The sequence below is a fragment of the Ranitomeya imitator genome, chromosome 5 (assembly GCF_032444005.1).
Source record: "Ranitomeya imitator isolate aRanImi1 chromosome 5, aRanImi1.pri, whole genome shotgun sequence".
Classification (NCBI taxonomy): domain Eukaryota; kingdom Metazoa; phylum Chordata; class Amphibia; order Anura; family Dendrobatidae; genus Ranitomeya; species Ranitomeya imitator.
This window is the reverse complement of record NC_091286.1, coordinates 360,147,427-360,172,174: the sequence shown is the minus strand read 5'-3', so window position 1 is coordinate 360,172,174 and position 24,748 is coordinate 360,147,427. Positions and strand designations below refer to the sequence as shown.

Here is a 24,748-nt window from a genome sequence, read left to right as displayed (position 1 = left end):
ACTGTGCGAAGGGTTACTGCTGCCTTTCCAGGCTCTCCCTTTGCAGCCAGCACTAGTCAGCGGCATGCAGGCTTTTCTGGGACTAAGTCCTGCTTTGCACACACTGAGTATGCCCACAGGAGGACCTCTCTTTAGAGTTCGGGGGTTACACGCTCAGGCCCTGTAGCAGCTCCGATTGGTCCTCCAGGAAGGTCATGAAAGAGCTGCAACTATAAAAGGTTCGCAATGACCGCACGGCTATGCGCTAGTATCAAATGTATTTGGCTTATGCCAGTGGATACTTTACCACTCTTTATATATATATGTGGTGTGAGACTGTAGCGCTAGGACTGTACACTCAGGCAGGCAGTTAGCGGCAGTGGGGGCAATTAGCCGTTGGCTTGCTTGCAAGCACAACCCTAGTTAGGGCAATAGTTTTTGTGTACAGTGTGACTCTGTGCGGCAACAGAGATCGCTTTCAGTTCACACGGGGTGAAGCTTAACCCACATGTGAGTTCTGAATTTATCCGCCATTACTTAGCAGCAGATATCTCGGCACGGTGGACCCCGGGCTGCGAACACACCTTGTTGCTTCTTACCCATACTTGGTGCGTTCCGCTAGTCCTAACACAGCGTACCCGCAAGAGAAAGCGACTGTTGCGGTTTTCAACCAATCACCACACGTCAGTTTATATAGCGTAATAAAAAGCAAAATGGTATGAGATTTCTATAAATCTCTTCCACTTTTCAGCATCAAAAACTCACCAAAAACTCATCATGGGAGTGTAATTTAGAACTCTGTGTGAACACACCGCAAGAGATTTCTATAATACAAATTGAATCTTGGTATTATTGGTTCTTTTACTTTAATAGTTTTCAAAGCTCTTTTAATATTGTCTTCCTCTCTATACTTATATCTCTCTCAATATTACGTACGTTTACATCCTATATATTAGGTACCACTGTATGGAGCAGACTCAGAAGCTGAGCAAGGTCTACACACAGTGTATGTGGCCGGAGGGTGGACGCCATTCAGCTGGGCGCCTGTTGAATTAGTACTCCTGAGAAGCACAGCCACAGATTAAGCTTCATATTAGTTGGTCTTCTTATATACTGCAATACTGTACTATTACAGTATATAGAACAATCAATTACTGGCTCAAGTCCCTCAAGTTTCTCTAAGATTTAAATGCATAAAAAACATGCAAATTTCAGTTATCTATCTTTTCCCTTTTCAAAGTATAAACAATAAAAGCATAAAAAAGTATTATCTCCCTTGTCACCATTAAAATTAAAAAAATAAACATATTTGATATAGCTGCATCTGTAAAATTTCAATCTCCAAAAATATAAAATTGCTTAACCCGTAAGATAAATACTGTAAAGGAATATTTTATGGCATAATTGTCATCTTTTAGTCACTGTGCCTACTTTAATTGGTACAAGCAAAGACATCAGTTTATCAAACAAAAAACAAGTCCTCATACAGATCTATAAACTGAAAAGTGTTCATGTTATTGGTTTCTTTTTCTCTTTTCCAATCCATTTGTATGGTAAGATGAATAGTGTCTCTACTGAAAAGTAAAGCAAAATACAAAAAACGAACCTCTATACAGCTATGCTGATGAAATGATTAAATAATTGTGGCTTTTGGAAGAGAGGTAGTTACTAGTAATGAGCGAATATACTCGTTACTCGAGATTTCCCGAGCACGCTTTGGTGTCCTCCGAGTATTTGTAAGTACTCGGAGATTTAGTTTTCATCGCCGCAGCTGAATGATTTACATCTGTTAGCCAGCATAAGTACATGTGGGGGTTGCTTGGTTGCTAGGGAATCCCCACATGTAATCAAGCTGGCTAACAAATGTAAATCATTCAGCTGCGGAGCTGAAAACTAAATCTCCTAGAACTTACAAATACTCGGAGGACACCCGAGCATGCTTGGGAAATCCCGAGTACCGAGTATATTCGCTCATCACTACTAGTTACAAATAACATGCAAAAAATTGAAAATTGCCTGATCGTGAAGGGGTAAAAGAGGGTTTCCACGGTAAACTAAAGATGGCTATATATTAGTAAAACGGGAGAGCAGCAGTCAAAATTCAGTATTTATATTTCTTTTACTTGAATCGATATTTTTTTTGCAGTAGGGACAGGAAGTGCAGCCATATTGATCATCACCCACTTCTCAGTAATGGGATGGTAAAAACAAATTCTGACAAATGACGCTTTGCTCAAAGAGATGCTAACTAAAAGGGTCAGCCAGTATGACTACTATTTTTTTTTTCTTAATTTTTATAAGATAGCTGATAGCAAATAAACAAGCTTTGATGGTTGGGCTTCTGATTTACTAATATAAGGACATTGCTATTAGTTTGAAAAGCCTTTTAAAAGGATTGCACAAGATGACATGAGAGAGACTGAGTGAGATTGTATTGTCTGTAAAGGAAAATGCATTTAATGAAAATAGTGTCATTTACATGGCTATGGCAAAATCCAATATATGCTATTTTTTTTAACAGGGGATGTCCTTGGACCTTCAATAAATGGACTTGAATCACTTATTATGATGCCATATGGATGTGGAGAGCAAAACATGATCAACTTTGCGCCGAACATCTATATTCTTTTATATTTAACAGCAACTAAGCAGCTTAAACAGGATACCAGGAACAAAGCCATAGAATATATGGAGCTAGGTAATTTTACTGCAGTAGAATAATACTTACTTTGGGAAATCATTTTGTTTAACGCACCACTCCAGCACTTTTTTCTACTTTACCGCTAGAGTGGTTCAACTAAGGTAAGTTTTCTGACCCAAGTATAATACTCACCCGCCGCTGTCTTCAGCTCTTCCCAGCGATACTTCATTAACGTACTGCCATCTTGTAACTGCAGCTTCTGAGAGGAAGTCAGAGGTAACGGTCACAAGCTCTCGGTGTAAGTCTATAAGAGCAACGTTCTCGAACTCATTGACTTACAAAAATGTCAGCTGATTCATGGTTCAAACTATGGGCAGCATGAATCAGAGCTTGAGGGCAAGGCTGCCGCCTGTTATATTTTTTCTCTGAATGACTTCGGTGTTTCAAAGAAAATATAGTTCAAAGTTCCCGCTGAGGAACATAGCAGGAGACAAGACTAGTTCTCTACATACCGGTGTAGTTGATTGAAAGATTTTTCCCTATGAACACACATTGGAGAGACCTGTGACTCACCTGGAGTGATAATGGGAAATGCCAGCTAGGGGCAGCACTGGACTTTAACCTATATTTGATCTGTCACCAGGTCTTCTAACTATATATTCCCTGAAATGACAGAGTGTTTCAGACAAATACATACACGGCTGCAATCAGGGCCGGACTGGCCATCTGGCAATTCCGGCAAATGCCAGAAGGGCCTGTCTGGTTGTGGGCCACCTTGTCTGCTTCGTTGTTAACAGAATCTATGTTCTCAAGACACCGATACTGTTAAGAGTTGTGACGGAGATATCATTAGAAATATTGGTCTTGTAGTAAATCTTGCTTTCCTCCATGGAGGATAATATTAGTAATATATCCCATCTGGTGCTTGGGGATGAGGATGGCATGGGCCTGTCTGATTTCAAATGCCAGGGCTGAATTTCAGTCCCAGTCCATACCTGGCTGCAATCATCCAGCCAGACCTTGATTCATGCTACCCGTGATTTGGGCAGCATGAATCAGCTGACAAATTCCCTTTAAAAGGAGTCTATCAGTTTAATTTACGTACCTAAATAAGTGGCATGCTGCTATACCTGACCTGTGCAAAGTACACAATCTACATCTAGCTGTTTGCTATTCCTGTCCAGCCAACAGGCCAGGACAGCTGAGGTCCCAATTTCGCTTGTATATTCATCATCTTAAAGGGACTCTGTCACCTGAATTTGGCGGGCTCTCTGTCCGGTCTGATAGGCGTTGTTTTCTCTCCTTTCATGCACCCCTTCCTTTCCCGCTGGCCGCAATATTATCTTGAATATGAGTCTGTTTCCTCCGTAGTTCACGCGTGCGCAAAGCAATCTTGCCTTGCACACGCCCAGTATGCTTTGCCCAACTGCGGGCAAAGCCGAAAAGCATTAGTGCACATGCGCCGGCGCACTATGTCCTGGAGCACAGCGAAATACTTCCGGGACATAGTGCGCCGGCGCATGCGCACTAATGCTTTTCGGCTTTGCCCGCAGTTGGGCAAAGCATACTGTGCGTGCGCAAGGCAAGATTGCTTTGCGCACGCGTGAACTACGGAGGAAACATTTTCTCTCCTTTCATGCACCCCTTCCTTTCCCGCTGGCCGCAAAATTGTCTTGAATATGAGTCTGTTTCCTCTGTAGTTCACGCGTGCGCAAAGCAATCTTGCCTTGCGCACGCGCAGTATGCTTTGCCCAACTGCGGGCAAAGCCGAAAAGCATTAGTGCGCATGCGCCGGCACACTATGTCCCGGAAGTATTTTGCTGTGTTCCAGGACATAGTGCGCCGGCGCATGTGCACTTATGCTTTTCGGCTTTGCCCGCAGTTGGGCAAAGCATACTGGGCGTGTGCAAGGCAAGATTGCTTTGCGCACGCGTGAACTACGGAGGAAACAGACTCATATTCAAGATAATTTTGCGGCCAGCGGGAAAGGAAGGGGTGCATGAAAGGAGAGAAAACAACGCCCATCGGACCAGACAGATTCAGGTGACAGGTTCCCTTTAAGTACAATGAATATGTTTTTTTCTTTTCAATTGTCAGTCAAATTTGAGGTGAATATATGTACGCAATATAACATTTTGGGGGCTGTGAGGTCATTATTCTGTCTATGGAGAGTTATGGGGTCCATCATACTTTGTGGGTTGCTGTGAGGGCCATGATTCTGTGTACGTGTTTGAGGCTGTGTGGGAGACTGTGTGGGTGGCTGTTATGAACATCATACGGTATGTGCAAGGATGTGAGGAACATCATACTGTGTGTGTGGGGGCTGTGTGGTCCATCGTGCTGTCTGTGGGAGAGTCATTATTAGCGATGGGCGAGTGTACTCGTTGCTCGGGTTTTCCCGAGCACGCTCGGGTGATCTCCAAGTATTTGTTAGTGTTCGGAGATTTAGTTTTCCTTGTTGCAGCTGAATAATTTACAGCTACTAGCCAGGCTGAGTACATGTGGGGGTTGCCTGGTTGCTGGTTGCCAGGGAATCCCCACATGTAATCAAGCTGGCTAGTAGCTGTAAATCATTCAGCTGCCCCAATGAAAACTAAATATCTGAGCAGTCATAAATACTCGGAGACCACCCGAGCGTGCTCGGGAAAACCCGAGCAACGAGTATACTTGCTCATCACTAGTCATTATACTTTGTGGGAAGCTCTAGGACCATCATACTATGTGGAGGTCCATCATACAGCATTGGGGAGCTGGGGGAGTATTATACTATGTTGGTGGGCAGTGGAGTGTGTGAGAGTCTGTGGGGACATTGTACTCTTTGGGGGTCTGTAGATATAATGTTGTGTGGGTTGGGCTGTTGAGGTAAAAAAAGGCTGAATAACAGGGGCATATGATTTATAAAGTGTATAAAAAGCAGTAAATTATTTGGTGTTTGTTAGCTGCTAGTGGTAAGACTGCATGTTACAATAAGATCTATTGTATCATGTTTTAGCAGTAGCACCTAATCAACAAACTTAATTATGCTCAATATTAAGTGATGCAATTAATATTAATCTAAAATAATAATCATTATAATTAAATTGTTTATATTAATAATGAACAGAATTAATTTCAGCCTATTGGTTCAGCCCTCCACAACAGTCCACAAGTATGTACCCTTTACGTAGTCTCCTCTTCATGGCTGAGTTGCTGTCGTTTTTAAATCACTTTTACATTCCAATAATACCACACAGAGTTAATTCATGAATATTTAGGAGAGAAAAAATTTAATGACCTGACTTGTGATAAAGGTAGCATCCCATTACAGGATTACACTCAAATTCAGAAAACTCTTTGGAATGATCTATCCTTTCTTAAATATTTTAAATGAAGAAATGTATTGAATAATGAAAAGCTTGTTATTGATCTCTTTTGAACAGTGTCAGAAAATAAAGTAGATTTGGAACCAGTCAAGGAACTTAAGTTGTGCACTTCAGAGATGCTCTGTGAGATAGTAATAAAGTTGCATATATATTGATATGAATAGTAATACTCCCATTGGCGTACCACTAATAGTGGCAGACCATGAGGCTGCTATGGCGCCTGTGATTCGGGTGGGCTCAGTGCCAGCACCGACTCCAGGCCCCACCGACTGTCATTGCATGTTCAACTATATCGATATCCAGGGCTACAAGGAGTCATTATACAGTTTGCAGTGCTATTTGGGGCCATTATGCAATTTACAGTGCTATATAGGGACCATGATAGAGTTTGCAGGGCTATGTGGGGGACCATGATACAGTTTGCAGGACTATGTGGGGTCATTATACAGTTTACAGGGCTATGTGGGGGCCTTAAAATAGTTTTCAGAGTTATATGGGGGCCATTATTCAGATTTTAGGGCTATTTGGGGCCATTATACAGTTTAAAGGGAACCTGTCACCCCGTTTTTTGAGATTGAGCTATAAATACTGTTAAATAGGGCCTGCGCTGTGTGTTCCTATAGTGTATGTAGTGTACCCCGATTCCCCACCTATGCTGAGAAATAACTTACCAAAGTCGCCGTTTTCGCCTGTCAATCAGGCTGGTCAGGTCGGGAGGGCGTGGTGACATCGCTGGTTCTTCCTCAGCTTTACGTTGGTGGCGTAGTGGCGTAGTGGTGAACAAGCAGCGCGCGATCTGCACTGTCATCCCTTTCGTCGGTGGGGGCGGCCATCTTCCTGGGGCCGCGCGTGCGCAGATCGAGTGCTCTGCTGCACGGGGCTTCAGGAAAATGGCCGCGGGATGCCGCGCGTGCGCATTAGAGATCGCGGCGGCCATTTTCCCAAAGCCGAGTTTGCATCTCGGCTTTGGGAAAATGGCCGCCGCGATCTCTAATGTGCACGCGCGGCATCCCGCGGCCATTTTCCTGAAGCCCCGTGCAGCAGAGCACTCGATCTGCGCACGCGCGGCCCCAGGAAGATGGCCGCCCCCACCGACGAAAGGGATGACAGCGCAGATCGCGCGCTGCTTGTTCACCACTACGCCACTACGCCACCAACGTAAAGCTGAGGAAGAACCAGCGATGTCACCACGCCCTCCCGACCTGACCAGCCTGATTGACAGGCGAAAACGGCGACTTTGGTAAGTTATTTCTCAGCATAGGTGGGGAATCGGGGTACACTACATACACTATAGGAACACACAGCGCAGGCCCTATTTAACAGTATTTATAGCTCAATCTCAAAAAACGGGGTGACAGGTTCCCTTTAACCCCTTTCTGACATCGGACGTACTATCCCGTCCATGTGGGGTGGGCCCCTATGACCATGGACGGGATAGTACGTCCAGCGCGATCGGCGGCGCTCACGGGGGGAGCGCCGCCGATCGCGGCCGGGTGTCAGCTGCCTATCGCAGCTGACATCCGGCACTATGTGCCAGGAGCGGTCACGGACCGCCCCCGGCACATTAACCCCTGGCACACCGCGATCAAAGATGATCGCGATGTGCCGGCGGTGCAGGGAAGCACCGCGCAGGGAGGGGGCTCCCTGCGGGCTTCCCTGAGCCCCCCGCAGCAACGCGATGTGATCGCGTTGCTGCGAGGGTCTCACCTCCCTCCCTGCTCCCTCCAGCCCCGGATCCAAGATGGCCGCGGATCCGGGTCCTGCAGGAAGGGAGGTGGCTTCACAGAGCCTGCTCAGAGCAGGCACTGTGAAGCCTGCAGCGCTGCATGTCAGATCAGTGATCTGACAGAGTGCTGTGCAAACTGTCAGATCACTGATCTGTGATGTCCCCCCCTGGGACAAAGTAAAAAAGTAAAAAAAAAAATTTCAAATGTGTAAAAAAAAATTTAAAAAAATATTCCAAAATAATGAAAAAAAATATATATATATTATTCCCATAAATACATTTCTTTATCTAAATAAAAAAAAAAAAACAATAAAAGTACACATATTTAGTATTGCCACGTCCGTAACGGCCCGACCTATAAAACTGGCCCACTAGTTAACCCCTTCAGTAAACACCGTAAGAAAAAAAAAAAAAAAAACGAGGCAAAAAACAACGCTTTATTATCATACCGCCGAACAAAAAGTGGAATAACACGCGACCAAAAAGACAGATATAAATAACCATGGTACCGCTGAAAACGTCATGTTGTCCCGCAAAAAATGAGTCGCTACACAGCATCATCAGCAAAAAAATAAAAAAGTTATAGTCCTGAGAATAAAGCGATGCCAAAATAATTATTTTTTCTATAAAATAGTTTTTATCGTATAAAAGCGCCAAAACATAAAAAAAGATATAAATAAGGTGTCGCTGTAATCGTACTGACCCGAAGAATAAAACTGCTTTATCAATTTTACCAAACGCGGAACGGTATAAACGCCTCCCCCAAAAGAAATTCATGAATAGCTGGTTTTTGGTCATTCTGCCTCACAAAAATCGGAATAAAAAGCGATCAAAAAATGTCACGTGCCCGAACATGTTACCAATAAAAACGTCAACTCGTCCCGCAAAAAACAAGACCTCACATGACTCTGTGGACCAAAATATAGAAAAATTATAGCTCTCAAAATGTGGTAACGCAAAAAATATTTTTTTGCAATAAAAAGCGTCTTTCAGTGTGTGACGGCTGCTAATCATAAAAATCCGCTAAAAAACCCCCTATAAAAGTAAATCAAACCCCCCTTCATCACCCCCTTAGTTAGGGAAAAATTAAAAAAATGTATTTATTTCCATTTTCCCATTAGGGCTAGGGTTAGGGTTAGGGCTAGGGTTAGGGCTAGGGTTAGGGCTAGGGTTAGGGCTAGGGTTAGAGCTAGGGCTAGGGTTAGGGTTAGGGCTAGGGTTAGGGTTAGGGCTAGGGTTAGGGCTAGGGTTAGGGCTAGGGTTAGGGTTAGGGCTAGGGTTAGGGCTAGGGCTAGGGTTAGGGCTAGGGTTAGGGCTAGGGTTAGGGCTAGGGTTAGGGCTAGGGTTAGGGTTAGGGCTAGGGCTACAGTTTGGGTTGGGGCTCAAGTTACAGTTAGGGTTTAGATTACATTTACGGTTGGGAATAGGGTTGGGATTAGGGTTAGGGGTGTGTCAGGGTTAGAGGTGGGGTTAGGGTTACTGTTGGGATTAAGGTTAGGGGTGTGTTTGAATTAGGGTTTCGGTTATAATTGGGGGGTTTCCACTGTTTAGGCACATCAGGGGCTCTCCAAACGCGACATGGCGTCCGATCTCAATTCCAGCCAATTCTGCGTTGAAAAAGTAAAACAGTGCTTCTTCCCTTCCGAGCTCTCCCGTGTGCCCAAACAGGGGTTTACCCCAACATATGGGGTATCAGCGTACTCAGGACAAATAGGACAACAACTTTTGGGGTCCAATTTCTCCTGTTACCCTTGAAAAATACAAAACTCGGGGCTAAAACATATTTTTTGTGGGAAAAAAAAAGATTTTTTATTTTCATGGCTCTGCGTTATAAACTGTAGTGAAACACTTGGGGGTTCAAAGTTCTCACAACACATCTAGATTAGTTCCCTGGGGGGTCTAGTTTCCAATATGGGGTCACTTGTGGGGGGTTTCTACTGTTTAGGTACATTAGGGGTTCTGCAAACGCAATGTGACGTCTGCAGACCATTCCATCTAACTCTGCATTCCAAATGGCGCTCCTTCCCTTCCGAGCTCTGCCATGCGCTCAAACGGTGGTTTCCCCCAACATACGGGGTATCAGCGTACTCAGGACAAATTGGACAACAACTTTTGGGGTCGAATTTCTCCTCTTACCCTCGGGAAAATACAAAACTGGGGGCTAAAAAATAATTTTGGGGGGAAAGATTTTTTTTTTTAATTTTCACGGCTCTGCGTTACAAACTGTAGTGAAACACTTGGGGGTTCAAAGCTATCACAACACATCTAGATGAGTTCCTTAGGGGGTCTAGTTTCCAAAATGGTGTCACTTGTGGGAGGTTTCTACTGTTTAGGTACATTAGGGGCTCTGCAAATGCAATGTGACACCTGCAGACCATTCCATCTAAGTCCTCATTCCAAATGGAGCTCCTTCCCTTCCGAGCCCTCCCATGCGCCCAAACAGTGGTTCCCCCCCACATATGGGGTATCAGCGCACTCAGGACAAATTGGACAACAAATTGTGGGGTCGAATTTCTCCTGTTACCCTCGGGAAAATACAAAACTGGGGGCTAAAAAATAATTTTTGTGGGAAAAAATTTTTGTTTTATTTTTACGGCTCTCCATTATAAACTTCTGTGAAGCCCTTGGTGGGTCAAAGCGCTCAGCACACATCTAGATAAGTTCCTAAGGGGGTCTACTTTCCAAAATGGTGTCACTTGTGGGGGGTTTCTACTGTTTAGGTACATTAGGGGCTCTGCAAACGCAATGTGACACCTGCAGACCATTCCATCTAAGTCTGCATTCAAATGGCAGTCCTTCCCTTCTGAGCCCTCCCATGTGCCCAAACAGTGGTTCCCCCCACATATGGTGTATCATCGCACTCAGGACAAATTGGGCAACAAATTTTGGGGTCCAATTTCTCCTGTTACCCTCAGGAAAATACAAAACTGGGGGCTAAAAAAATAATTTTTGTGGGAAAAAAATTTTGTTTTATTTTTACGGCTCTGCATTATAAACTTCTGTGAAGCACTTGGTGGGTCAAAGTGCTCACCACACCTCTAGATAAGTTCCTTAGGGGGTCTACTTTCCAAAATGGTGTCACTTGTGGGGGGTTTCAATGTTTAGGCACATCAGTGGCTCTTCAAACGCAACATGGCGTCCCATCTCAATTCCTGTCAATTTTGCATTGAAAAGTCAAACGGCGCTCCTTCCCTTCCGAGCTCTCCCATCCGCCCAAACAGTGGTTTACCCCCACATATGGGCTATCAGCGTACTCAGGACAAATTGTACAACAACTTTTGGGGTCCAATTTCTTCTCTTACCCTTGGGAAAATAAAAAATTGGGGGCGAAAAGATAATTTTTGTGAAAAAATATGATTTTTTATTTTTACGGTTCTACATTATAAACTTCTGTGAAGCACTTGGTGGGTCAAAGTACTCACCACACCTCTAGATAAGTTCCTTAGGGGGTCTACTTTCCAAAATGGTGTCACTTGTGGGGGGTTTCAATGTTTAGCCACATCAGGGGCTCTCCAAACGAAACATGGCGTCCCATCTCAATTCCAGTCAATTTTGCATTGAAATGTCAAATGGCGCTCCTTCGCTTCCGAGCTCTGCCATGCGCCCAAACAGTGGTTTACCCCCAAATGTGGGGTATTGGCATACTCAGGACAAATTGTGCAACAATGTTTGGGGTCCATTTTCTCCTGTTACCCTTGGTAAAATAAAACAAATTGGAGCTGAATTAAATTTTTTGTGAAAAAAAGTTAAATGTTCATTTTTATTTAAACATTCAAAAAATTCCTGTGAAGCACCAGAAGGGTTAATAAACTTCTTGAATATGGTTTTGAGCACCTTGAGGGGTGTAGTTTTTAGAATGGTGTCACACTTGGGTATTTTCTATCATATAGACCCCTCAAAATGACTTCAAATGAGATGTGGTCCCTAAAATAAAATGGTGTTGTAGAAATGAGAAATTGCTGGTCAACTTTTAACCCTTATAACTCCCTAACAAAAAAAAATTTTGGTTCCAAAATTGTGCTGATGTAAAGTAGACATGTGGGAAATGTTACTTATTAAGTATTTTGTGTGACATATCTCTGTGATTTAATTGCATAAAAATTCAAAGTTGGAAAATTGCGAAATTTTCATAATTTTCGCCAAATTTCCGTTTTTTTCACAAATAAACGCAGGTACTATCAAAGAATTTTTACCATTGTCATGAAGTACAATATGTCACGAGAAAAGAATGTCAGAATCACCAGGATCCATTGAAGCGTTCCAGAGTTATAACCTCATAAAGGGACAGTGGTCAGAATTGTAAAAATTGGCCCGGTCATTAACGTGCAAACCACCCTTGGCGGTAAAGGGGTTAAAGGGGCTATGTGGTGGGACCATGGCACAGTTTGCAGGACAATGTGGGGCCATTATGGAATTTGCAGGGCTGTGTGTGGGTCCTTAAACAGTTTACAGAGTTATGTTGGACCATTATATAGTGGACTATGTAAGGTCTATTATACAGTTTGCAGGGCTATGTGTTGGCCATTATACTATTTTCAGCACTAGGTGGGAGCTTTTATGCAGTTTTTAGGACTATGCGGGGATTATTATACTATTTGGAGGCTACGTGGGGGCTATTATTATTAGTAATTACCCTTTTCCCTCCATGTTGTGTACCCCAACCATTATGAGGTTTGAGTTTACCGCATATAGTAGAAGGTTTCAGTGCTCTTTTCTGGTGGCCGTGGACTACCAATATGGCCGATGGACCAGGGTCGTTTGAATCTTTTTCCTCCACACTACATGTTTGCTAAATTTTGAGTTGTATTCTAAAATCTATGTGTGCAACACACTGCAACATGCTATTGAAAACCTCTGCATATATTATACCCACAGGCTATCAAAACGAGCTGAATTACAAGAGATATGATGGTTCTTTTAGTGCTTTTGGAAACTCTGATAGTAGTGGAAGTACCTGGTGAGCATTATTTACTTTAAATGTTACAAGAAATTACATTTTTAAATGGATTTTAATTCATCCAAATCCAAGAACAAGACATAATTTTAGAGAAAATGTTTTCAGGTGTTGAACATTTTGTTCTAGATGCTCTTGAAAATGCGTGTAATAATGGCCGTAACCTGGTTGCGACTCTGAAGCGGCAAGCTAGCACATGTACCATGCCTGACTAATTTGCTCAACTTAGTGGTTCAGCGCTTTCTGAAAACCTACCCAGATTTGCCTCAGCTACTTGTGAAGGTACACTGCGTGTGCCCCATTTCCGCAAGTCACCTGCAGCTGCCGCCAGTATGGCAGTGGTGCAGCAGCGCTTACAACTGCCACTTCATTGACTAGTTTGCGACATGCTCAAGCGCTGGAACTAAAGATTAAATGATTAAAAGGCTTTGTGAGCAGCATAGGGCAGTAGTTGAATTCCAGCTACAACATGCCCATCGGTATTCAGCTTTGCCTCCGCACATAACAACCGAGTAGCCATGAATGTCTGACATTTGTGCAGTGCTTCAAAACTTTAAGGAATAAACCAAGATGGTGAGTTGCGATGACGACATAATCAGCTACTGTTTCTTCTCAAACGGTCACTGCTCAAAATGAAAGAGGAAGCTTTCCCTGCAGACCAGGTGGCGATAGAGAAAGAAAGTAGGGTGATACAACCCAGCACAGTCTCATCTCTTCTTCTCAACATGAATTGGGTGATAATGAGGAGGAGGAACAGGAGATAGCTGCCTGTGCTACAGAGGGTAATACCAACACCAGCTTCTCATCTGTTCAGTGTGGATAGCCTGAAAAGGAGGATATGCAGGTGGTAGAGGAGACGGAGAGTCATCCTCCTGGTGGGGAAAGGGAAGTCTTGCCTTTTGGGACTCTGGCACACATGGTAGGCTTTATGTCCCACTGCCTTTCACGTGACCCCCTGTTATTATACACAATCTGGCCACCACCAATTACTAGTTGTTCACACTTCTAGGCCCACACCACAAGGAAAACTTGCCATTTCTTCCTGCGGCAGAGAAGTCTACAACAATGGTGCAATACCAGAAGGCCATAGTTGACGAATTAGCCAAATTATTTCCATATGAGAATGCTGGTGGCAGAAGTCAGAGTTCTTTTAACTACCAAGGATTAGAGAGGAGGGATGCACACACCAGGTCCAACAGAGACAGCGGAACACTATCAAAGGTCTGGGACAGTTTCATTAGACTCTCCCAGTGCTCAAGAATTGATTTAAGGGGTACTCTGACAAGGAGGGAAAAGTTTATGGTTAGGTACTCCTTCACCATCTTCAATCATACCAGTGTCTTCCATAATTCTTCTGTGCCGTACAGCTATTGGGTGTCCAAGCTGGACACATAGCATGAACTGTCCCTCTACGTCTTGGAGGAGCTGGCATGCACTGCTGCTAGCATTTTGTCAGAGCATGTTTTTAGTGCCGCTGACAGGCTGACTCTTACCAAAAGAAATAAGTAAGTGAAACTCATACTACAAAAACACATGGTAATAGTAATCATAAGAGAAAACATATCAGGAGTGTGGGCCATGTGTATATGTAAAAGAACTAACATGGGCCTATAGTCATGAAACATGAGCAAAACAGGAAGTAAAAGACGACATACCAGTCCAAATTAATGAGAAAGATAGGCTTTATTAATACAAAAAGATAACAACAGGTGTGAGGGGAAGGGAATATGTATTATATGGCACAAAATGTGTGCTGTAAAAGACTTGGACACATACAACATGGGCATAGCTGAATATAACAGAGTATAAGACAGGACAAAACTGACAATTGTTATAATATATATGTATATCTATCTTGCAGTTATCCAAGAAGTATCGTTTCTCCTTACGGAGATCAACATGCTAAGCATGCCGAGATGAGGAGACTTAAAGCCGCAATGCTCCTCTGGGTAATATGCTGATTAGCATATTACCCAGAGGAGCATTGCGGCTTTAAGTCTCCCCATCTCTGCATCCTTAGCATGTCGATCTCCGCAAGGTGAAACGATACTTCTTAGATAACGGTCTGACGCTTCTCACGCAGCCAAACCAGATCTCTGCTTTGCACTGACGAGGGGCAGTACCCCGAAACACAGTGTCTGCAAATTGAGATTCTGGTTTGGCTATTATCCTAAGTCATGTGACAAGGCTCGTTAAAGGATTAACATTGACTTGTAGGATTGCTAGAGTTCTAGCTCTCTTCCTCTCTGAAGAGACAATTTGCATAATTAGCATATCTTGCAGTTACAAATAGTAATGCCATGATATTAGATGGCTAAAAGATAGAGTCCCTGCATAGAAAGCAAATGTTGAATAGCATTGCTATGGAAGTGTGTCCAATTATATGCTAGTAACCATATAGTAACCAAGTGCAGGTAAACATTTAAAAAAAACGCTACCTATGCAAGGAGCAGCAGAGATCCCAAGGGAGTGTGCTACAGCCATGACACTCATTTCAGTCAGGTAAAAAAAATTTAAGGCCTTGGACATGTGCATTGGCTTCACCAGTCTACGAGTCCTAGTCCTTCCAAATGGTAAAAACAAAATATTTTCAGAGTCCCTCCTCTGCATGTCTTCCATCACCTATTGGAGTACCTCTCTCTAATGTTTGGCAGCCCTAGCAAATGCTAATGCATATGCTTTACCACTTTAGGAGTCCCACTCCTTCAAAATGGTAAAATAATGTTTTCTGAGGCCCTCCTCTGCATGTCTTCCATGGTGTATTGGAGTGCCACCTAATTTTTGGAAGCCCTTGCACATAGTGCATACGTTTTACCACTCTTGAAGTCCCACTCCTTTAATAATGGGGAAAAAATGTTTTCTGAGTCACCCCTCTTTGTCATCCAGGGTGTTTTGCAGTTCCTCCTTCGAATTTTTGGAAGCCCATGCACTTAGTGCAAAGGCTTTGAGTCTAGGAGTTCCACTATCTAAAAATTTTAACTGAATGTATATGAGGCCCTCCTTTATGTCTAACACAGGGTGTATCACAGTTCCTCTTCCTTGTAACTTTTGGTAGTTCTTGCAATGTCCGCATAGGCTTTGTTAATTTCAGAGTCCGAATCAAACACACCACATGCCCAGATAAAGTTGTAAAATTTTAAAACTACATTTACCAGTGATTTTTTCTTTAACCATTGAAAGCAATGAGAAAGCACAAAAAAGCTACATACAGTATAAACACGGGGTGGAGGAGGCATTTTTTAAATTATTTCTTAATTTTCTTTACATAGGCTTTGCACTTAGTGCATAGGCTTTACCAGTCTAGGAGTCCCACTCATTACAAATGGGAAAAAAATCAGAGATCTCAGGCACATGGTTTCTTTTGTTTTCTGACTGAAATAGAGAACTGCTGCTTTTTTTTAAAGAACTAACATGTCAATTCTTTCAGCGTTTTTCCACCATTGGGTGGTATTCTTTTTAAGCCCTTCATTACCTTGCGATTTTCGGTTTTCATTTTTTACTCTTCTTCATCCCAGAGCCATAACTTTTTTATTTTTTCCATCAAAATGGCCACATGAGGGTTTTTTTTTGCAGGACGAGTTGTACTGTTGAATGATACCATTAATGTTACCATATTGTGTACTGGAAAACGAGGAAAAAATTACAAGTGCAGTGAAATTGCAAAAAAAGATTTTCCCCATTGAATAAAATTTGTTCAATGGGCTGAAATGAGGAAAATGTGTGCGTATTTGTTGCAAGCTACACAGATGGTCCATGTGGCGTCCGAGTTTTTCTTGCGCCCATAGGCTTGCACTGGCGAGTCGCAGATGATATATGAGTACAATTGCAGCATGCTGCGATTTTACATGCACGTAGAATACGCCCGAGAAAAAAATATGGTGATGTGAGCTGCTCCATAAATTAACACTTTTTTCGCATAGCACTCACCCGTATTCTACGCTAGTGTGACCCCAACCTAATACTATTCATCAGTATACAGTTGTGCTCAAACATTTACATACCCTGGCAGAATATTAGCTTTCCTGGCCTTTTTCAGAGAATATGAATGATAACAGCAAAACTTTTCCTCAACTCATGGTCAGTGGTTGGGTGAAGTCATTTATTGTCAAACTACTGTGTTTTCTCTTAAATCATAATGACAACCCAAAACATCCAAATGACCTGATCAAAAGTTCACATACCCTGGTGGTTTTGGCTTGATGATATGCACAGAAGTTGACACAAATGAGTTTGAATGGCTACTAAAGGTAACATCCTTACCTGTGACTTGTTTGCTTGTAATTAGTGTGTGCATAAAAGTTAAGTGAGTTTCTGTGATCCAGACAGACTCTTGCTTTCATCCAGCCACTGACGTTTCTGGATTGTGAGTCATGGGGAAAGTAAAAGAATTGTCATAGGATCTACAGAAAAAGGTAGTTGAACTGTATAAAACAGGAAAGGGATACAAAAAGATATCCAAGGAATTGATAATGCCATTTAGCAGCATTCAAACTGTGATTATCAAATGGAAAATCAGCAGGGGCTCTGTAAAAACAAAACAACGGTCAGGGAGACCAACAAAAATGTCGTTCACAAATGCGAGGAAAATTGTTTGGGATGCAAAGAAAAACCTACAAACAACATCAGCTGAAATACTGGACTCTCTGAAAAATAGAGGTGTGGCTGTTTTAAGAAGCACAATAAGGATGCACTTGAAGAAAAATGGGCTGCATGGTTGAGTCGCCAGAAGAAAGCCATTACTGCGCTAAAGCCACAAAGTATCTCACCTACAATACACAAAATAGCACAGAGACAAGCCTAAAAACTTCTGTAACGAAGTAATTTGGAGTGATGAGACCAAAATTGAACTTCTTGGCAACAACCATAAACTCTACATTTGGAGAGAGGTCAACAAGTCCTATGGTGAAAGGAACACCATTCTTACGGTAAAGCACAGAGTTGGATCGCTGATGTTTTGGGGATGTGTGAGCTACAAAGGCACAGGAAACTTGGTCAAAGTTCTGGAGTGACCATCTCAGTCTCCTGACCTCAATATCATTGAGCCACTCTGGGGAGATCTCAAGTGCACAGTTCTAGACAGCCCAGGAATTTACTGGAACAGGGGGCTTTTTACCAAGAAGAGTGGGCAGCTTTACCATCTGAGAAAATAAAGAACCTCATCAACAACTACCACAAAAGACTTCAAGCTGTCATTGATGTTAGAGGGGGCAATACACGGTATTAAGAAATGGGGTATGAAAACTTTGATTAGGGTCATTTGGATGTTTTTTTTTGCCATTTGGGTTGCCATTATAATTAGAAAACACAGTAGTTTGACAATAAATGGCTTCACCCAACCAATAACCATGAGTGGATAAAAAGGTTTGGTGTTATTCATATTCTCTGAAAAAAGGCCAAGAAAGCAAAAATTCTGCTGGGGTATGTAAACTATTGAGCACAACTGTATATAGTAAGAAAGTGGAAACACTGGTGCTCACAAATGATAGGTAGACTGTAGCTGCTAATGTTAAGCCAGGCTATTTCCATCCTTCTGTCTGGATTGCACAAGTGCTGAAAACATGCCCCCATTGCTATGGCTCTCCTCGGGTACACGGAGATGTGGGCTCACTGCCATAGTAATGGGAGGATGATCCCAAGGTTCTCTACTTGCTGCACGGAGCCTGTCCCACCATTGGATCATTGCGCTGTGCACTACTAATATATATTTAAACACAGTCACAGTAGAGAAACCAGCCGACCGGCACTGAACGACCTCTCACAAAATCAAACAGCTGCAGTATACACCCAGGAGACTAGACGGACCAAGCTTCTTCTGAAGGTAGGGAGGTGCATGCAGTAAGAACAGATGAATCACCAGCAAACGAAGAGATAAATGAATGCAGCACTCACCCACAGTCTTCAATAGTGTAATTGTCCTTTAATGACCATGGCACAATGTTCCAAACTTGGGACAAGACAGGCTAAGACATGAGGAGGGAGCGGTGGGGGAGCGTGCAGAGACGAGACGGACGACGGCCGTTTTGCGCACAAGTGCTTCAACGGGTCCAGTGAGTTGTGTTGGTGATGTCATATCCTTTTATAGGAGTGGACACACCACCTATCACACATATGTGCAATCAGATACAAATAAAAACAACATAACTCATACATAGTAACATAGTTAGTAAGGCCGAAAAAAGACATTTGTCCATCCAGTTCAGCCTATATTCCATCATAATAAATATCCAGATCTACGTCCTTCTACAGAACCTAATAATTGTATGATACAATATTGTTCTGCTCCAGGAAGACATCCAGGCCTCTCTTGAACCCCTCGACTGAGTTCGCCATCACCACCTCCTCAGGCAAGCAATTCCAGATTCTCACTGCCCTAACAGTAAAGAATCCTCTTCTATGTTGGTGGAAAAACCTTCTCTCCTCCAGACGCAAAGAATGCCCCCTTGTGCCCGTCACCTTCCTTGGTATAAACAGATCCTCAGCGAGATATTTGTATTGTCCCCTTATATACTTATACATGGTTATTAGATCGCCCCTCAGTCGTCTTTTTTCTAGACTAAATAATCCTAATTTCGCTAATCTATCTGGGTATTGTAGTTCTCCCATCCCCTTTATTAATTTTGTTGCCCTCCTTTGTACTCTCTCTAGTTCCATTATATCCTTCCTGAGCACCGGTGCCCAAAACTGGACACAGTACTCCATGTGCGGTCTAACTAGGGATTTGTACAGAGGCAGTATAATGCTCTCATCATGTGTATCCAGACCTCTTTTAATGCACCCCATGATCCTGTTTGCCTTGGCAGCTGCTGCCTGGCACTGGCTGCTCCAGGTAAGTTTATCATTAACTAGGATCCCCAAGTCCTTCTCCCTGTCAGATTTACCCAGTGGTTTCCCGTTCAGTGTGTAATGGTGATATTGATTCCCTCTTCCCATGTGTATAACCTTACATTTATCATTGTTAAACCTCATCTGCCACCTTTCAGCCCAAGTTTCCAACTTATCCAGATCCATCTGTAGCAGAATACTATCTTCTCTTGTATTAACTGCTTTACATAGTTTTGTATCATCTGCAAATATCGATATTTTACTGTGTAAACCTTCTACCAGATCATTAATGAATATGTTGAAGAGAACAGGTCCCAATACTGACCCCTGCGGTACCCCACTGGTCACAGCGGCCCAGTTAGAGACTATACCATTTATAACCACCCTCTGCTTTCTATCACTAAGCCAGTTACTAACCCATTTACACACATTTTCCCCCAGACCAAGCATTCTCATTTTGTGTACCAACCTCTTGTGCGGCACGGTATCAAACGCTTTGGAAAAATCGAGATATACCACGTCCAATGACTCACCGTGGTCCAGTCTATAGCTTACCTCTTCATAAAAACTGATTAGATTGGTTTGACAGGAGCGATTTCTCATAAACCCATGCTGATATGGAGTTAAACAGTTATTCTCATTGAGATAATCCAGAATAACATCCCTCAGAAACCCTTCAAATATTTTACCAACAATAGAGGTTAGACTTACTGGCCTATAATTTCCAGGTTCACTTTTAGAGCCCTTTTTGAATATTGGCACCACATTTGCTATGCGCCAGTCCTGCGGAACAGACCCTGTCGCTATAGAGTCACTAAAAATAAGAAATAATGGTTTATCTATTACATTACTTAGTTCTCTTAGTACTCGTGGGTGTATGCCATCCGGACCCGGAGATTTATCTATTTTAATCTTATTTAGCCGGTTTCGCACCTCTTCTTGGGTTAGATTGGTGACCCTTAATATAGGGTTTTCATTGTTTCTTGGGATTTCACCTAGCATTTCATTTTCCACCGTGAATACCGTGGAGAAGAAGGTGTTTAATATGTTAGCTTTTTCCTCGTCATCTACAACCATTCTTTCCTCACTATTTTTTAAGGGGCCTACATTTTCAGTTTTTATTCTTTTACTATTGATATAGTTGAAGAACAGTTTGGGATTAGTTTTACTCTCCTTAGCAATGTGCTTCTCTGTTTCCTTTTTGGCAGCTTTAATTAGTTTTTTAGATAAAGTATTTTTCTCCCTATAGTTTTTTAGAGCTTCAATGGTGCCATCCTGCTTTAGTAGTGCAAATGCTTTCTTTTTACTGTTAATTGCCTGTCTTACTTCTTTGTTTAGCCACATTGGGTTTTTCCTATTTCTAGTCCTTTTATTCCCACAAGGTATAAACCGCTTACACTGCCTATTTAGGATGTTCTTAAACATTTCCCATTTATTATCTGTATTCTCATTTCTGAGGATATTGTCCCAGTCTACCAGATTAAGGGCATCTCTAAGCTGTTCAAACTTTGCCTTCCTAAAGTTCAATGTTTTTGTGACTCCCTGACAAGTCCCCCTAGTGAAAGACAGGTGAAACTGCACAATATTGTGGTCGCTATTTCCTAAATGCCCAACCACCTGCAGATTTGTTATTCTGTCAGGTCTATTAGATAGTATTAGGTCTAAAAGTGCTGCTCCTCTGGTTGGATTCTGCACCAATTGTGAAAGATAATTTTTCTTGGTTATTAGCAGAAACCTGTTGCCTTTATGGGTTTCACAGGTTTCTGTTTCCCAGTTAATATCCGGGTAGTTAAAGTCCCCCATAACCAGGACCTCATTATGGGTTGCAGCTTCATCTATCTGCTTTAGAAGTAGACTTTCCATGCTTTCTGTTATATTTGGGGGTTTGTAACAGACCCCAATGAGAATTTTGTTACCATTTTTCCCTCCATGAATTTCAACCCATATGGACTCGACATCCTCATTCCCTTCGCTAATATCCTCCCTTAAAGTGGACTTTAGACAAGACTTTACATAGAGACAAACCCCTCCTCCTCTCCGATTTTTACGATCCTTTCTAAACAGACTGTAACCCTGTAAGTTAACTGCCCAGTCATAGCTTTCATCTAACCATGTCTCGGTTATTCCCACTATGTCAAAGTTACCTGTAGATATTTCTGCTTCTAGTTCTTCCATCTTGTTTGTCAGGCTTCTGGCGTTTGCAAGCATGCAGTTTAGAGGATTTTGTTTTGTTCCAATCTCCTCACTGTGGATTGTTTTAGAAATGTTCTTACCTCCCTTCTGAGTATGTTTTCCTGGGTCGTCTTTGTTCGAGTCTAATGTTTTTCTTCCCGTCCCCTCTTCTTCTAGTTTAACGCCCTCCTGATGAGTGTAGCGAGTCTTCTGGCGAATGTGTATTTCCCAGGTTTGTTGAGGTGTAGTCCGTCTCTGGCGAGGAGTCCATCATACCAGTAATTCACACCGTGGTCCAGGAATCCAAATCCTTGTTGTCTGCACCATCGTCTTAGCCAGTTGTTTGCATCAAGGATCCTGTTCCATCTCCTGGTGCCATGCCCGTCTACTGGAAGGATAGAAGAAAAAACTACCTGTGCATCCAGTTCCTTTACTTTCTTCCCCAACTCTTCAAAGTCCTTGCAGATTGTCGGTAGGTCCTTCCTTGCCGTGTCATTGGTGCCAACATGTATCAGAAGAAATGGGTGGACGTCCTTGGAGCTGAAGAGCTTTGGTATCCTATCGGTAACTCATACTACAATCTCAAAATTTCAAACGGATTTAGATGAATACCGCCATATCTAGTTTGTCATTAAGACTCCAGACCCCAGGGCCCTTGCGCATCAGTTTTTAGGATCTCGCGAAACCTGACCAGACCCCTGTTTGTCAGGTTTCGCGAGCACTATAATTCTGTGCTTACAGGGAAGGGGCGAGTGCGCCTAGTAAAACACATACACGATGTGCATGGCGGCGATCCCAGTTCCCTTTGTTTTGCCGGCTTAGAGGTAGTTAAATTCCCTCAGCAAGGAGGCAACCACAATAAATTATTGCTACAACGTGAAGCCCGGTGGATCCTAAAAACTGATGCGCAAGGGCCCTGGGGTCTTAATGACAAACTAGATATGGCGGTATTCATCTAAATCCGCTTGAAATTTTGAGATTGTAGTATGAGTTATGTTGTTTTTATTTGTATCTGATTGCACATATGTGTGATAGGTGGTGTGTCCACTCCTATAAAAGGATATGACATCACCAACACAACTCACTGGACCCGTTGAAGCGCTTGTGCGCGAAACGGCCGTCGTCCATCTCGTCTCTGCACGCTCCCCCACCGCTCCCTCCTCATGTCTTAGCCTGTCTTGTCCCAAGTTTGGAACATTGTGCCATGGTCATTAAAGGACAATTACACTATTGAAGACTGTGGGTGAGTGCTGCATTAATTTATCTCTTCGTTTGCTACTAATATATATTTCCTTTGTGAAGTGTTTGAAGAAATGTTAACATATTGAATGTTTTTAGGCCTTTGTTTTTATGTTGACAATAAAATATATGTATATTTTTTAGGCTTACATCATTTGTATTTAGATGCTTTCTACAAGCCCGGCCCTTCATATATATAGATTCTGGTATTTTAGATCAAGCAGTAGAATGGTTGGTACAACATCAAGATACAGTTACTGGCAAATTTTCTGAACCTGGACGAGTTATTCATTATGAATTACAAGGTGGCCAGAGTGGTCCCATAACCCTCACTGCTTACATAGTGACCTCACTGCTGGAAGATGAACTCTACAAGGTAAGCACAATCTTCAATATAAAGTTTTTTTCTGACACTGAAATATTCCCATTTAGCATTTGGTCCTGCAAGTGGGTGGCTGGGAACTTTCTTTTTCGTTCCAAGCGCTGGGGTAGGGACAGATGAGCGCTGTGTTAGAAGAAGGATTTGGAAGTGCCTGATGATGGTACCAAAGCATGTGCAAGGACGGTGCAGTGCGGGAGGCTTCTGCACCAGTTTCATGGACAGGGGTCTGGGAAGCACTTAGCACAGAGGAAGAGGCAGTGGTGTCACCTGCTGACACCAATTGGGATCCAGACATTCAACCCACTGAATCAGGTGCTTAAATGGCATGTGCCTGATCATGATGCTGGTGGTAAGGCTCTTAGTGTTCAGGCCTCTGCTTATCTTGGCATGTCATAGGTTTCAAATAACCAATTTTTTGACTCAGAACTCTCTTTAAAAATTGTAACAGACTGGGGAATACCTACCTCTTTGACGGAGAAATTTACAAATCTAGGTTAAACTGTATGGATGACAAAAGTCAATTTGGGGGCAAAAAATGTTGTTCACCTACATCAGGCAAAGTGTTTTTTCTTTTTTTTTTAATTTCAGACCACCATAACTTTACAGGAAGCAGGTTAGAGTGCATGGATGACAATACAGTAAGTTTTTCACCCCCCTCCCAAAAAATAACGCGGTCACCTGTAGCAGCTATATATTTAATCACGACATGCGCCGTAGTAGTACAGCGCATGTCGTGTCTCCCCCTTTGATGTTGGTTCCGGCGCTGAGCCCACATCAAAGTCGAGACATGTCAGCTGTTTTGTACAGCTGACATATGCGTGCAATAGCGGCAGGTGGAATCGCGATCCACCCGTCGCTATTAACTAGTTAAATGCCGCGGTCAAACTCTGACAGCAGCATTTAACTACCGTTTCCGGCATCGGGCCGGAAATGCGCGCATCGCCGACCCTGTCATGTGATCGGGGGTCAGCGATGCGTCGGCATTACAACCTGAGGTCTCCATGAGACCTCTATGGTTGTTGATGCTGGCTTGCTGTGAGTGCCACCCTGTGGTCGGCGCTCATAGTAAGACTGTAATTCAGCTGCATAGGAGCCAATCCACTTGTGCCAGCTTCTAGCCTCCCATGAAGGCTATTGAAGCATGGTAAAAGTTAACAAAAAGTTTTAAAAAATATGAAAAAAATAAAAAATATATAAAAGTTTAAACCACCCCCCTTTTGCCCCATTCAAAATAAAAGAATAAAAAAAGCAAATATACACATATTTGGTATCGCTGCGTTCAGAATCGCCTGATCTATCAAATAAAAAAAGGATTAACCTGATCGCTAAACGGCGTATCGAGAAAAAAATTTAAAACGCCAGAATTACGTTTTTTTGGTCGCCACAACATTGCATTGAAATGCAATAACGGGCGATCAAAATAATATATCTGCACAAAATTGGTATAATTAAAAACGTCAACTCGGCACGC

The 24,748-nt window shown here is 42.7% G+C and overlaps 1 protein-coding gene across 1 annotated transcript in view; it reads left to right on the top strand.

Moving 5' to 3' along the window:
- Positions 1-24,748, top strand: part of LOC138637692 (CD109 antigen-like) — a 157,300-nt gene that overhangs the window by 101,422 nt on the left and 31,130 nt on the right. Inside the window, exons 24-26 of the mRNA XM_069726554.1 lie at positions 2,501-2,677; positions 12,584-12,665; positions 23,040-23,271. Of these exons, the coding sequence (XP_069582655.1) occupies positions 2,501-2,677; positions 12,584-12,665; positions 23,040-23,271 (491 nt within the window). The remainder of the gene's footprint in view (positions 1-2,500; positions 2,678-12,583; positions 12,666-23,039; positions 23,272-24,748) is intronic.